General features: G+C 33.2%; 1 protein-coding gene across 3 annotated transcripts in view; it reads right to left on the reverse strand.

The window, feature by feature from the left end:
* The window catches only part of RELCH (RAB11 binding and LisH domain, coiled-coil and HEAT repeat containing), a 133,004-nt gene that overhangs the window by 78,662 nt on the left and 37,827 nt on the right, over nt 1-16,515 (reverse strand). For all 3 annotated transcript variants that reach the window (XM_027868831.1, XM_027868830.1, XM_027868832.1), the window contains exons 2-6: nt 15,103-15,192; nt 5,251-5,322; nt 5,081-5,136; nt 4,855-4,968; nt 103-303 (exon numbers count right to left, since the gene is read on the reverse strand). In XM_027868831.1, coding sequence (XP_027724632.1) covers nt 103-303; nt 4,855-4,968; nt 5,081-5,136; nt 5,251-5,322; nt 15,103-15,192 — 533 coding nt within the window. The remainder of the gene's footprint in view (nt 1-102; nt 304-4,854; nt 4,969-5,080; nt 5,137-5,250; nt 5,323-15,102; nt 15,193-16,515) is intronic.

Here is a 16,515-nt window from a genome sequence, read left to right on the forward strand (position 1 = left end):
TTAGGAGAAAAGCAGATTATGGTTTCTGTAGTCATATAGATGTATTTTATATATTACATAAAGACTTTCTGAAGACAGAACTGCGGAACTGATATTCCTTACCTCTATAGGCTGTGGGGTTTCAAATGAAGGAAGGCTGCCTAACACTGGGGTAACAGCTTCTAACTCATCCTCTTCTACTCCACTTGCCACATCTACAACATCTTTCACAGTTACTTGATGGTTTCCAAAGTCACGGTACAGTTGTAACAAGTCTGGAGGTTTTGGAATGTTCAATCCTACATCATCCCACAATTCAAAATCCTTGAAAAGAGTCCAAAAGAGAACAACAGTTACATGCTATATTTTCCTCTACACATAAGATTTATTTTAACTCACCATAAAATTACTTTTGCTGTAGAACAGAATTACAGAAGCTTATGTACAGGCACTACGTCTTATACGTATTTTGCCACCCCCACTACACTATAATTCTAAAAAACCAGTAGGTATTCAATAAATCATTGTCAATAAACTATTGTCAACTGAGACAATTAAAGCAGGTTGATCTGGGATCTAAGCGAATGTATATATTTAACTAAAAAAAAAAGGAACTCATCACATAACTCTATCTAAGAAAGCATCTAGGACAAAGATCTTGAATTCATTGTTGAAAGGAATATACTCAAATATCCTTATTTAGATTATACTGAGTCACAGGATTTAGAGCTGAAAGATATCTAATCAGGGGCAGCTAGGTAGCACAGTGGACAGAGCACCAGCCCTGAAGTCAGGAGGACCTGAGTTCAAATCCAGCCTCAGACCAAACACTTGCCACTTACTAGCTGTGTGACCCTGGGCAAGTCACTTAACCCCAATTGCCTGAAAAAAAAAAAGCTATCTAATCCAATACCCTTCATCATATAAATGAGGAAGCCTTAGGCCCAGAAAAGCTAAGTAACTTGCCAGAAGACACATGGATAGGAACTGGTGGGGACCAGGACTTAACCCCAGTCCTCTGACTTCAAATACTGGGCTCTTTTTGCCACATGATAACTTTCCCAGTATTGCCTCCCCCTATTTATTATGTAAACATCTGACATCAATTCCACTATTAACTTTAACTCTGACCATTAGATAGGTGGTACTGCAATTCTAACAGGTTACTATTAAAGACTTTGATATGAAATTTTTGTGTCAAAATTTTGTCAGAAATCTTTTGCTGATTTAGAAAAACAAAAATACAATCCTGAATAAGTAATCAATGCATTCAGAAGGCACTCAGAGAAATAAACTGCTTATTTATCTGTTCTATTTATGTGAGATACAATTGTAAAGTAATCAGGCTGGTTGTTTAATAAATATACTAGAATTTACATATAAAGAGGGTTGGTTTTGCCTACATTGTACACAGTTTGGAAGGCTTTACATTTATTTCAACAATGAACACTGTTAAAAATATTTTTCTAACTACCATTAGAGCCTGTGCACATTCCTTTGCATGCCTTTAATGAGGATTAATCCTTATTCTCTGAGGGAAACATCTGATTTGGGGGAAAAAAGCCAAAATAAATTTAGTGTTACATTTGGTCCTAGTGAAGCTCAATAACAGTTTTGGTCAGAAACAAGATGTAACTATAAAGTAATAAGATCAGGTATACTTGCTTTGTAAGTAATTACAAAAGAGAAGTTCAAAAGAAAAAAAAATAAAAAAAAAGAACCACAGCAGTATTCACGAAATAAGCAATACATATGTCCAGAGTCTGACTCCAAAGGACAATAATTCTGTTAATGTATTAGTACTGATGTATTTTTACTTTGCAAAAACACCTTACACCCGGTGGATCAAACCATTATTCCTCAGAATTCTTTAACTTGTAGCATGCTGATTTCTTAATAGTATTCTGAAAGCACACTTTGAATAAAAGATAATGAAGGGAATAACTATACAAAAAAAAAAGAAGAAAAAAGTTCTAATGAAGCTTTCTTTACTTAAAAAAAGCTGGTTAACTGTTCTTGAAAATTTAAGTTTTCACTTAAATAACATCCAGGTTGACTTTACAAACAAGTAGTCCAGTATAATTCCACCGGATTTACAATACTAAATAAAAAATGATCAAAATAAAAACTGAAATAAAAGCATGTCAACCAATTTTGGATGGAAATATATCCCATTATTTAAGTACTACTCTGCTCTATATTAATCAAAGCCAAACGACAACTACAGCGATTAAAACTAGTTAGAAGTTAAAAGTAATAAAGACTACCTTGGTCTCAATTTTCAGTCCAAGAAATGATACAATTTTAAAGATGACCTGCATTATCTTCTGTAAAAGATGGTTCTATAAGTGGTAAACACATTCAATCTTATACTCTTAAAGTATGACTGAGCTCCTGGTAAACATACATTTTATACCAAGAGTGCAACCAATATCCAAGTGACAGACTTTTATGTTAAGGCAGTCAAGGATATATTCAATATTGTGGTTAGTGGTAAAAAGGTTAGAAATATCTGCCCACTGAATGAACACAAAGTTGCTAAATGTTAAAAGTACAATTAAATATTAAAATGTAGAAAAATTGTAGTGAAATTACTGTTAACTATTTTCCTATGCAGATCGTAACTAGTGGGCTGCCTGAATGGCCCTTTGGCATTCCCAGAATATTTCTCCTATAACCAATATTTTCCCTGTTTCTTGTTTGGTTGGTTATTTGAAACACGATTAACCTGTCATGTATTTCTATAGCAGCATTCATATTAATTGCACAGTATCTTGACATAAGAAGCACTCAAATATTTAATTGCTTTACCTGTCAGGTTTAACTGCTAAATAAGTTGAAGATATTTTAATAACATACATTTTTGTGAAATGTTACATAAGGTGAGATGTGTTATTGTGATAAACTTCAGGGAAGTATCATACCAAAAGAGCCACGAGATTGTTTAATAGTTTTTGTAGAACAAACAGCCTTGATTTAAGGTAAGGCCAAAAGCTTTGTCACAAACTACATGATGTTTACCTTTCTAAAGAGGATCAAGGATAAAACTGACCCTGCGAGGCTTTTAGCCTGCATTCCAATGAGTTAAGATATTCCAAAGATGATGCCACTATGTCACCTCTTTCCAGCTTACAAGGATTTTGTCCTGTTAATAATGAAGAGACTCTTAAATCTCTTGGATCTCATTCAGGGGCTAAAAAAACTGTAATCCTCATTTTAATGTAAACCATTCTTTTATTTTTCAACCTCAATGTGATATTAACGGCTAGACATTCAAGTATATAGTCCAGGTAGCCAATTTTAAAAGCAGCAACGATAATAACAACAAAACAACGTATACTGCAACTCTATGAGCACCAATCTTTCAATCTAAGCTACTAGCTATGGTCTTCTCCTAAAGTAAGAAGGCAAGTATTGTGTGTCCACATGGACCTCATATATGGCATGCTCCTCATTTTGTCAAGTATTCCTCTCACAAAGGGAAAATATTTAGTTTGAGATGTTTAAAAAAAAGAAAAGGAAAAAAAAATATAGGCCCTTGTGGTATGCTTGGGACTAATGAAAGGTAGGAAATAAGAATTTCTAGGGAGCTTCTGAGAGCCACATGAAACAGAAATAATGAAGAGTCTTAAATATTACACAGAATCAAAATATTAGCTAGCATTTTACAGTTATCTAATATGTCACCTCTCTTTTTTGTTTCTAAGAAGGACTATCTTAAAATATCAGGGGAATATTTGAAAATTTCTCTATGAGAAAAACCCAACCCCCACCCCAACCTACTCTAGTAAGTCACTTTCAGGGATACTTATTGACAAAAGCAAGCAAGAAACATAAATTCTTCAGGGTGTACTATGAGTCCATTTACTTTTTCTATCTTCAGGACAGAAAAGTGGATAACAACTGATCTTCAGTGCAATAACAATGATTTAATGTGCCAACTCTGGATAAAAGAAGGTCAACTCTTTCAATGTTTTTCCTTATAGGTATAACTTTACAGTAACCTGTTCATCATTTGAGGAGCTCTCCTTTGAATGTTCTCTAAGTTCTTCACAATTCTTCTTTAAGCCAGAATAGTAGTTCTTGAGTCCAAAGTGGAGCAAAAACAGGGCTTTAGGTGCCACTTTCTCACCCTTCTTCCCCCAACATATCTTAAAGAGATAATCTCACAGGTTTGAGTCTGCCAATATCATCACAGGCTGAACCAGCTCAGTTGTGAACCTACTGTGGAGGCACAGGCTCAGACTAGCCTTAGTCTACTACAGAGCCTTGAGTGGACCAATTTGGACAGGACTGGCCCTAGGGTTTAAGCCCTCCAAGACAGGTGAAAAGGAGAAAACTCTGGGAGGTCCCGGAATACAAGTTAATTTCAAAACAAGTCTAGATTCTTAGAACAGATACTAAGCATGACATTTGTGTCACGCTTTCTGTCTAAAAAAAAAAAAAAATTGGAATATTACAGTAGCCCCTGGGACACACACACAATAATTCCCTATGGATTCTGTGAAGATTTTCCCCCATTTTCTATTTATTTTTCCCCTTCCTATTTATCAAGCCATAATGCTATTGGGATTCAAGGATGAATACTTATTCATAGAAGAAGGCAGTGATCCAATACTGTTGATGCTGATACCTTTGCTTATATGACTCACAACAAATAATGACTAAAATTTTAAGAAAAACTTTCTGCCCCTGCAGGGTAAGTCTTCCACTAGTATGTTAGGAAAATTTTTGTACAGAATAGAAGCTATATATGTCAAATATCTGGGAAGGAGGTGACAGATCTGATTGATGACTTTTTGGGTGACCAATCTGATAACAGAGACATAAAACCACCCATTTTTCAGAATTAACAATGGATTATTCAAACTTTACCTGATCATCATTTTCATCGGAAAAAGTTATTGATGTAAGTTTGTAGTTATTCTTTAGTAAAAATTCATTCACTAGGAAGTTTAGAGCTCTTTTTTCAAGAGGTTTGATTGGCTCCTAAAAATAAAAAATAAAAAATAAAAATGACATTATAAGTCTTCTTTCTCAATCATTTGTTTTACCATTCAATATAAGATATTTACGCACATTTCTCTGACAAATTGCCTACCTGAATTTCAGGACTTGATTTATAATTTTTTCGTTCCTGTAAAGGAACTTCATTTTCTGGGGGGAAGAAATGCACAAACAGACTTTAGGATCTCTACCACATGAAAAAAATCTCAACTAGTTCTACATTGTCAAATTATAAAGTCTAAAGAAAAGTTTTATGTACACCACCTGCAGCCTGTGTCAGGTTGGCTCGGAGGGCCTGAATGGTCTCCTTGGCTTTCCGTAGTTCAAACTCCAGGACTGGACAGGGATTTGGATTAAACACACACAGGCATCCAACCAAGAAAAGGGAAACAAAAATAAAAAAATAAAAAGCAAGGATGGGTATGAAAAAAAAATACAATTTGTATTGAAAACAGAAAGCATGCAATCTTTATGGAATTCATGAAAGCATGCAGCAGAGTTGGTCTGAAAGCAAACTGGTGAACATTTTCCATAGCATTACTAGAATTCTAAGTAAATTGACCAAATGTTCTAGCTGTCTGACAAGGAATTGTTCTATTTTAAAAAGAATTCTAAAATGTAGCATATTTTCTTTACATAAATTGAAGTATGTGACATCTGAATAATTCTCCCTAACTCAGCCAAAGTTAGGAAGAGAAATGAAATGTTTCTATTTTTCATGATATATTTTTCATGAATGATGGAGTAAGTAGGTGATGCCCTTAACTACTTAAAAATACAATATCTAAAGGATCAGTTGAAGTATTTTAAAATAACTATTACAAATGAAGATAATGGAAACCTCTTTGATAGACCTATTTTATAAATTAGTGATACATTTTCTAATTCTTAAATAATTCTCATGATATCTGTATTTTTCGAGTAACAAAACAAGACTAAAAGCATATTTTTTAGGTAGCAAACATACTTAATGCTTAAATTCCATAACTACAAGAAAACATTCAAAGCACTTCAGAGTTTATTAGAAATATGAGAATACAATAACTGGTTTCTCTTTGGACCCTATTCCAAATAAAACTTACAAGGAAAATCATTTTGGGTATTTCTTAAAGCAGAAGGAAGATAAAATATTGTCTAACAGCTATGGAGGGCAAGAGAAAAGTAGTAGCTTAGAGTTATTAACACAATCAACTTCTACCCTGTCCAAGAAAAGTTGAGAAACTGAGAGCTGAAAAGGACTGCAGGAATCATGTAGTTCAACCTTGATGTTTTGTAGTTGAGAAAACCTGAAGGCCAGAGAAATTAAGTGACTTGCTTGACGTCACACAGATAATAAGTGCCCGAACTGGTATAAGAACCCCAGTCCTCTCTTTTCAAATTTAACAGTGGAAACACTGCATCACGTACTTTTTAAAAAGTGCTTTTCAAATAGTGTTTTGAAGTTTTTCTTGTTTTATAATAAACTAACAACTTTCTTGTTTTATCATAACCTAATTATACAATAAAGCATAAAAATGAGCCCTGTTTTATTAATATACTACTTCCATCCAAGAGGACTAATATGTTCATATGCCTTAAGAACTAGGAAATTTTCTTTGATTCAGAAATTTCTATCACTAGTTTTGTAATTAATCAAAAGCAGATGGTCAAAGAACTAAAGGTTTTAAAAAATTATTTATCCTTTTAAGTTAATACAAATAATTCTACAACTATGTGAATAAGCAAAATGCAGATGTTTAGACACAATTTGGGAAAATGTGTGCTATCATTTGAAAAATCATTTTAAACTGTTTTTTTCTAATTGGTTCACTGAAAAATGTCTTCGTATTTATGGTAATAACTAGAAACAAAGTCTGTATGGAAAAAAAAGTTTCACTCAGTTTGCACTTAGTCATCAAAACTTTAGAATGTAACTGAATCACATCTGCTATGTGAAAACTTTTTTGATGCACAGAATTTAACTGCAGCAATGTGGAAGCATAACTAAAGATCTAATGAGAGGAAATGTGTTAATATTTCTTTTTGGTAGTCGGCAAAGCTGATCTGCAAATATTTCTGTGCAGCAAAGTTAAAGTATTCCAGAAACTCTTAGTGCCAAAAATGAATACTGCTATTTGTACAAGACTGTACACACATTCTTGCTGTGCTCAATGGCATACAAGAGGGTTGTATGGCACAGTGGGTTAATTTTTGGACATAAAATTTTTAAGTAATTGATTTTTGGTTGAAGCAGCATTTAGTTGTGTTTACTACTAATTTTTAAAGTCTCATAACACTAAGACATATTACAGAACAATTGCAGATCAGGAGTGCACTACCCCAGAATGACAGAAATATGAAATAAAAAAAAAAATACTGGTTTAAACACAAACTTGAAAACCTCAGAAATTTAACTGGAGAAAGTTAAGGTGAATTAAGAGCAAAACACTGTATGATTAGGGCACAGAAAGCCAGAAAAACCCATGTCAGACGGCAAGAATTAAATTTTTATGTACAAATACATTGTCAAATACCACAAAAAATTACAAGACTGAACAGATAGAGCCTATCAAAATAAAAGTACTCTGCTGCATGTTTCTTGTTAGACAATACACATTTTCCAAAAGAAAAGTTTGAGTTAGAAGCCATACAGCATTTCTACAGTTGATAAGTAAAATATAAATATGAGATTCAAATGAAAAAGTATAAAGGTTCTGAACAGCTATGCTATTATTAAAGATGTTGGCAAACTTACCTTTTCTTGTATTAAAAAGTTTAACTAAAACTTGAAATGGATTAGCCAATAACAAACTCTTGAGAGAGATTCAATTTATTAATTTCAATGATTCCCAAAAATTAATTTTAATCCTCTCTAATGTTTAATGATTAGCTACAAACAACTTTTAAACAATGTAATTCTACTGAGACTAGTTTTGTTATAAGCACTAATGCAAATTTATAAACTCCACACTAAAATTTACTGAAGGCCACCTAAGGTGATGACAAGAAAACCAATGAAGCCAATTATATGAGCCAGATGTTGAAAAATAATGGCACTCTATTTCTTTGGAGGGCAGATACTCAGAAACCAATAGAACGTTTTTGATAAGACAGGGAAAATGGTGTAAATTTTATTTTAGTTCAAATCCGGATGAAAGAGAGTATCATTTTTTTTATTGCTCTAGCTCAATTTTTCAATGTATACAAGGATTAAAAAATTTACGTTAAATTTATCTGTTTCTGACATTTAAAGACCTTCTGATTGAGCTTGCCTTAAAATAAGTTAAATGATTAATGGCTTTACCATCAGAATAAAAGTTCAAGTAAGGTGACCTCATCTCATAATAAGATGATATATCGCTATCTTCTTTCATTTCATCCTAGGGTCCCAAAAACAGTTTTCTTAGGAAGAAACACCTCTCCCCCCCGGCCAAATGTGTCTTCTTTTTCCAAGAGCGGGAAGTGGGGATAAACACCACCAAAAACCCACCAAGACTTCTCTCCTGGTCTCTAAGAGAAAGTGCCTACCCAATGCCTTGTCAAGAAGCATTACCTGGACCATTTATTTTTCTAAGTTTAGGAAAAGAATGAACTGGAAGGCCCAATAAAGAGCAGCCAGGTAGTACAGTGGATAGAGAGCTGAACCTAAAGTCAGGAAAAACTGAGTTCAAATCTGCCTCAGAGAGTTATGAGACATGTGATCCTCTGCAAATCACGTAACCTCTGCTTGCCTCAGTTCCCTTATATGTAAAACGGGGATAATAATAGCACCTACCTCCCAAGGTTGTTGTGAGGATAAAATAGTATTTGTAAAGCACTGTGTAAATACTAGCTATTATTATTATACTATTACATATAGTTCAATAAATACTTATTGAATGAATAATTAAATCTGAACATTGGTTAATTGGCACATTACTTTTCAGAGTTCCAATTATTACGAAAACATTCTCCTTCTTACCACCCTGTTGGCTAATCTTCCCCAAGTATTCAGCAGCTATCATACAGCATAGGGCAGCTAGGTAAAACTAGAAAGAACATTGGATATGGAGTTAGAAGACTTGGATTCCAGTCCCAGTTCTACCTTTTACTAGCTGTGTGACCAAGGGCAAGTCTCTTAATTTCTGTAGGTCTGTTACCTCCTTTGTCAAATGAGGACGCTAGTATATCTACTTTGCAGTGTTTTTTTGAGAAGATCAAATGTGACAACATACATTTTGCAAAAAGTACATTAAAAAAAGCTCAATGTTAAAAGTAATGGAGGATAAATGTGGTGCAGAAGCTCAGAATCATAGGATCTGTGTGACTGACTTCCAGCTTCACAATCTGTATGTCATTTATTACTGGGCTTTAGTTTCCTCCTCTGTAAAATGAGGGGGCTGGACTATATGATCAAAAAGTTCCTACTAGTTCTAACTAAATTCTATGATCCTGTTATGAAATTGTACTCTCATTTGCATATTCTCTTCTTCAGATCAAAGGACTTTTTCTACATCCAGTGCACAACTCACAGCTATGTGTACTATATTATTGTCATGAGTTGTCTCATAAGTATGAAGTAAACTATTATCAGATTTCCATTTTTTTGCTGTGTGGGAGAGAATTGAAAGGAACAGAGACAGACCCCTGGGATTGTGTTACTCTGTTTTGTAAATTTTTCTTGATAAATCAAGATACATTAGTTCTGTTTTCTTTCTATTTTGTAATTTTTCCATATTAACTGGCTAAAATTTTTAGTAGGAATGATTCTATAACTCTATTAGTGTCCTGACAAGTTATATGACAGCAAAAAAACAGAATAGGTACATAAAGAAAACAAACTGGGAACTTAAAGTCTAAATTTAGCTCTTCTTACAGAAAAAGAAAAATAGAAATTTTTAAGAAATATATTTTTAGAATACTCATAATTCACAATAAAATGTCATCTGTCAACTAGTTTTAATTTTTGACAATGAATCTGCAAGAAACCAAAATAAAGATCAGATATCATTTCCAAGCTCTATAACTCTCAAAACACATACGTTAAAAACTTTTCAGAATAAGACAAACGCATTATATAAATAGCAGAGACCTCATTCCTTATTGATAATGAATGTAATCTAAAAGGAAAAGTGATTAATAGAATAAACATATTAAATAAAATATAATACTAGACTTTTATAATTGCTAAAAGGATAAAGCTAAATACTTCCTACTTGTGTAATCTTGGGCAATATATTTCACCTTTTCATGCTTCAATTTCCTCATTTGTGAAATGAGGGAATTGGACGAGGTGATTTCTAATGTGCATTCCAGCTCAGAAAGCTACGTGATACTTCACTTACAGCAAATTTATGTCTACATAAAAATGTAATATTTGCATGGGTATGTATATACGCTATACCTTTATCTAAATATGAACTCAAATTATCCATAAGGTTTAAAAAAATTCCGAACAAGAAGCTAACAAAGAGCATACAATTCATTTCTCCTCATTTTACAGATGAGGAAGCTAGACATACAGAGAAAGTATACAAGTTGCTCTGACTGCATTGCTAATTAGTGGCAGAGTAGGGACTAAAACTCAAGTCTCCTTATTGCCATTTGTGCGATTTCCACTATCCCCACAGTGCACTGAAAAATAGTTTCCAAAGATAAAAGATGATTTGGGGGGAATATTAATATAATTGTGCAGATATTTGTGTAGATTGTGCAGAACTTTGTACAGAGGTATTTGGTATGATGTTAGTTTTTTCACTATAAACTATAGTTAACTTGTTTCCATTTGTTTCACTATAAACTATAGTTAATTTGTTTCCATTCCAAGTTAACAGTGTTAACTTGTTTCCATTTGTCTCTATGTCCTCTTTTCTGTATTTCTTGTTACACTTTAAATTCTGTTCCAATTCTGATCTAAAGCCTGGACTCCAAACATTTGCTTGTGTGTATTTAGAAGTTATGTGAGATATGGTTTTGCAAATATATTCTTATTGAGACAACTCAATAAGGATCACACAATAAAAAAATTCTGAGAAAAATATATACATAGAAATATGCATACTTGTGCATACAATTAATGCTTTATGAACAAAATACTTTAGAATTTATGAGGGAGAATCAAGAACTATGGTCAATCTTCTTAGATATTATTTACCTGTAATGTATATGTTAACTACATACTCACAAAACTATTTGAATATGTAGTACTTGTAGTTTCAGTAATTTAAAGTTGTCAAGAGATCTGTTCATGTTTCTGAAATACAATATTTTGAAGAGATGCTTAAACTCACCTTAGTTTTCCACTCACCCATGTTTATTTGCTATACTTCATAGCTTTTTGTTGGCATCAGCCACAAGCTGCTACTGTTGTCAAAAGTCTCTTTCTCCTTCTTAATTTTCAACAACAGCAAAGTGTCATTGGCATCTGATGAGGTTCCTGGACACAAACATCTAATCTCATGCCTGACTTAGTCTATTCTATCACATTACCTAGTGAAGTCAGGTAGTACAATGACCAAAAAAAGGAATGTTATTTGATAAATTTGATTTCTTTCTATCTTTTCTTTTAGATCAATGACTTTTCCTTTCAACTATGTAGGCCAATGGATTAAACAACAAAAGTAAACACACTAGCGAAAGTTTATTTTTTAATTTGACTACAGCTATCTGCAACAATATTACATTTTCTGAATTTACTTTCAACTTTAGCTTCAAAGGCAGAAGAATACTTTCAAAATAACAACCTCTCTGTGCTTTTTTTCTTGAGGCAGCTATGTCTACATATCTATATCTGTAGAGGATTTGGTATATTGTTAAAAAGGATTCCACAAATCAGAAAATGAAAATGGATAAGACAAAGAAGAGAGGAAGAACAGATAATTCTTGACGTGAGGAATAGAATGGACCAAGGACAACAAAGATCAACCAGGTTCAGATGATCTCCACGAAGCAGCATGGAGAAATTTTCACAATATCTGATCTCCAGTCAGATTTTTCAGGAATGGAAAGCCATGGCAGGTGATCTTCTATCTTTAATTCAGGTTATTAACCTGTCCTACCCCCAGGCAAATTCATTCTTGAATGTGGCAAACCTCAGTACTATGTATAAGAAAAATGACAAGTAATTTGTGTCATCAATGTTGTATTCCACAATGTCTTTCCCTTTACTGAATTCTGCAAGCCACAGAACTTGTGGCTCCCTAGCTATGTAGTGCAATATGGAATTTGAAACAACAGAATTCATGAAGCAATTAAAAAAACCAGGAAGCCAGGCCAGGAAATCTGCTTCTAGGGAGGTAAGCAGTAGCTTCAATCATGGGGCCTTGAATTGGAAGCTCTTCTCACTCTGTTCTAAACATATTTGGCAATAGACTTTTGTATACAGGTTACATACACAGATATCTATTCATCTAGGAAGAACAATGAGCAAATTCATCAATTAAGGTCTCATTTACATTTTCCTAAGCTCTAAGAAAGATGCTTTGTCTCTGACATGACTACAAGTAAATCATCCAGAGTCTGAATGAGAATGCCTTTAATTTCTTGACAGTTATATAGAATAATTCAAAAGATCCATATATCAATATTCCTAAATTAAGAACAAGGATCTTAAGTTGCCATTTTTCTTAATATAATAAAAAGAATATTGTCTTAAAAATCTACTAACTTTTTTCTTCACTGAATACATTAACAAATAGTAACATATATACACATATATGTAAATACATGGCTATACAACTGAATAAAGCAATGTAAACAAGTGCTTTCTAGCATCAGTGATATGCACCTAAAAATGTCAAAGATCACAAAGAGACATAGAAAGATGAGATTACATGCTGAAAAAAGGAGATTTTGTAGAAGATGAGAGTGAGACTATGTGGAGCAAGACAACTGTTTTCAATTGGATGCTGAAAAGAATGAGACCAGAACTTTAAAGGTCTTTAAACTTTAAAAGGTGAAAGTACTCTACAGAGAATCACAACCCAAATGTCTAAGATAGAAATGCCACATTATAATCTAGAAAACTTGAACATTTTCAAAAGACAGATTATAAATGTGCCAACATTAACTGTACCAGAAAACATATACCAAATCCTTTACCTAAAATAAAGAAATCTCTGCCACACCAAACCAATGTTAGAATAAAATGGGTTACTTAAATTATTTATGTATTATGATGTGATAAGAAACCATTTATTTCCAAATTATGATGAAAAATTATTTCCTTTAGCTTACTCAGAAAAGACATAAGACCTTAAAAGAAAACATTCTATTCCTAACATTAGGAACATCCTTAAAAGTTTTAATTCTTGCAAAGGAAAATACAGTGGACACAGTATTCAGGGGAAAAGACAACACCAAGCTACTCTATGTACTTAGAGTAAAAACTTGGCATTGCCAGAGGTACTTTAGAAATGATGCTCAGCACAGGAAGAGCCTATTGTAAACAAAGAAAAAAAATGAACAAATCTTAGAACTTTAAGGTAGCAAAAGATCCATAAAGATGACCATCTATCTGAAGAGCATGGCTAATAATTGTTGACAACTTAAGGGTTGGAGAATTCCCTACACTTACCTGATAGGGCAACTGGACACATACCTGTGTTATCCATGACCTCTTCTGCCCAAGACTTGTTCAGCAAAGTCAAAAAGATTTTGTGGATTCTTAGATGTCTCTTCTGACTTAGTGGGGTTTGTGTGTGGTCCAATGGCAGATAAAGGATGAATTATATTTTATGCAATATCACTCTTTTGATGAGGTTTTAAAGCATTAGCATTGGGTAGCAGACTGGTAAAAATCTGTGAAAACTGGTTATCATGCTTAAGTGAAGCTGTTTTGATAAGAGTTTTCTTTACCACATACTTCATTCATTTGCTTAAGTGCAATTTTATTTTCCATATATCTTTACACCTTTTCCTTTTAAGTTAAAGAGTTCCTTATCACATAGAGAATTGTACTTTCTTATTAGGATTTATTATCCAAAAAACTTCATATGCAAAATTAGAAGTTACATTTTGTAGAGTATAAAAATAAGCACTAAATTATAAAAAAATTAAAATACATTAAATTCTTAATTATCAAAGTTTGGGGGTTATACGGGCCTTCTGTTATTCTCGTTTCTTCTAGCTAGTCATTTCACTGTCTATGAAAAACAAAACAGCTCACTATTCATTAGAATGGTTAAAGGGACAGAAAAAGGAGGTGAAACTGAAATATGCCAATATTTATCAATACTTTGAAGAGTTCCAGGAAAAAATTTAGAAGTTCATGACATCTGGAGAACTGAGTTTGATGTGTGTTCTTTAATATCTTCAACCTCTATTACCAGGGATAATCACCTCGCTGTAGGTAGCTTAGCGTTTATCTGCTTTTTCCTTTTCAGTCATGTGTCATTTTAATAGAAACACTAAAAATACCTCAAATAACAAGAATACTGATCAACCCCTGGGACTCATACATATACATATATATGCAAAATGAATCTTCTATGAAAAAATGCATTTTTATACTAGATTATTTGAATTAATATAAAATGCTAATGACACTAATATGGTCACTCATTTAATCCTCATGAACAGTCAACTTTGCTCACTTCCCTGGCCATTCTACACTCCTACCCCTGTATCTCATAAATACATAATGCTGGTTTCAAGCAGGATTTAGTGAATGTCATATTCCTTTTGGTGAGGACTTTGACTTTCTCTACATAGGAAAATGTTGATGGGGAAACTTCCCACAAGTGAATATTGGTAACTCTACTGTAACTTACAGTCTTAGAGAGTTGAATGGGGTACTGAGAGGTTAAGTGATTTGTCTATGATCATAGAGCTAGGCATGTATTGAATCTTGGTCTTCCTGATGTTGGCCCTCTATCCACCACACCAAGCTGTCATTAGCACTAACCACAAGACAAACTACATATCAGTACAAATCTATCACCATCTCTGGAAATACGTAGTCTCATGTCATTAGCCATCACCTCTGTACATGAAGCATAGTACACAAAATATATATAATACCTGCCTTCTGAGTATCAGCCAACCTAACTGTAGGGAGGCTTATTATCTAGAGGCTGGCCACTAGATGATGAACAATATTTGAAAGTTTCTAGTGTGCCAAAATTTCAGATCAATTTCAGTTGCTATAAATTTGCTCACCTGCTACTCTCTCATCGGTCTCCCTGTTTCCATCATCTGAATATCTTGCAAAGTCCAAAGAATCAAGGGTACTGATGCTCCCAGCTCGATCTATGAAAGAGAAAATTTGATTTTAAAATAAGTTGCTTTCATCTTATCTGTAAAATTGGGGGGGGGGGTATTAGATTTAATGATTGCCAAAGTCCCTTCCAAGCCTAAAATCTCAGCATCCTTGAACACTGAATTCAATAAACTAAAGAAGTACTCTTGTAAATTGAGAAGGAATCTAAATTCTCATAGATTTTTTTAAATAGCAGAAAATCAATTCAACAAGCATTTACAGAACATCTACTATGTACAAGGCATTATATTAGATGCTATTAAAAATACACTAATGCACTTTTAAAAATGAAGTGATTTTAAAAATAACTACCTTATATTTATTAAAAATCACCAAAATTCTAAATATATTATATAATTACAATGCATTGATATATGTAATGTAATACATTAATATAAACAATATATTATATTACTTGATCTTAAAACAGTACCCTAATTTTGATACTTTATAAATTGGAAAAGAGAAGCTAAGAAGGGTAAGATACTTATTTAAGATTACACTGAGACACTTCAAAATCGGAAAGTAGAACTTAGCACTTTTAATTCCTAGTTCAAAACCATGAGCTTTGCCTCCACGGTAATTTTAATGCTTTCTTGATGACTATGAGTCATCATTTTTAACATGTTAGTTATAGTCATAGGGTGCTAAAGTGTATAAAGTTCAGCTAGCTCTCTCACTGTTGTGATTTTTCTGGCTGGAAGTTTTGCAGTCTTCAGTGATACCCCTGAAGGGAATACTTAAGTGTTAAAGCTGTTTTACCTCTAGTAAAAATCATCCTCCAAGGTACTCAGATTTCAAACCCTAGAGCCATTCTAGACTCTTCTTTACCTCTTAAAACCAATCAATTGCAAAGTCTAACCAATTTTATCTTGACATCTTTCACATCCATCCTCTTTTCTCCACTCTATATTCTTCTTTTTCTTTTTTGCACTGTCAGATAGAAGTTTTTTCCTAGTCTATTTTTAAATTTTTATTTTCAGTTCCAAATTCTCTCTCCCTTTACCCCTTCTACCCACCTTGCCCTTTACCCACTAAGAAGGCAAGAAATACAATATTCATTATACATATGAACTCATGCAAAATATTTCCACATTAGCCATGTTCTCAATAAATAAGTAAATAAATTAATAAAAACAAGAAAAAGAAAGAGAAAAATATGCTCTAATCTGCACTCTGAGTTCATCAGTTTTCTATCTAGGGGTGGATGTAATTTTTCATCATGAGGTCTTTGGAAATGTGGTGGATCATTGTCAATATCATGGTTACTAAATCTTTCACAGTTGATTATCTTTACGGTATTGCTGTTATTG

The sequence above is a fragment of the Vombatus ursinus genome, unplaced genomic scaffold (genome assembly GCF_900497805.2).
Source record: "Vombatus ursinus unplaced genomic scaffold, bare-nosed wombat genome assembly UNPS02014791.1, whole genome shotgun sequence".
NCBI lineage: Eukaryota > Metazoa > Chordata > Mammalia > Diprotodontia > Vombatidae > Vombatus > Vombatus ursinus.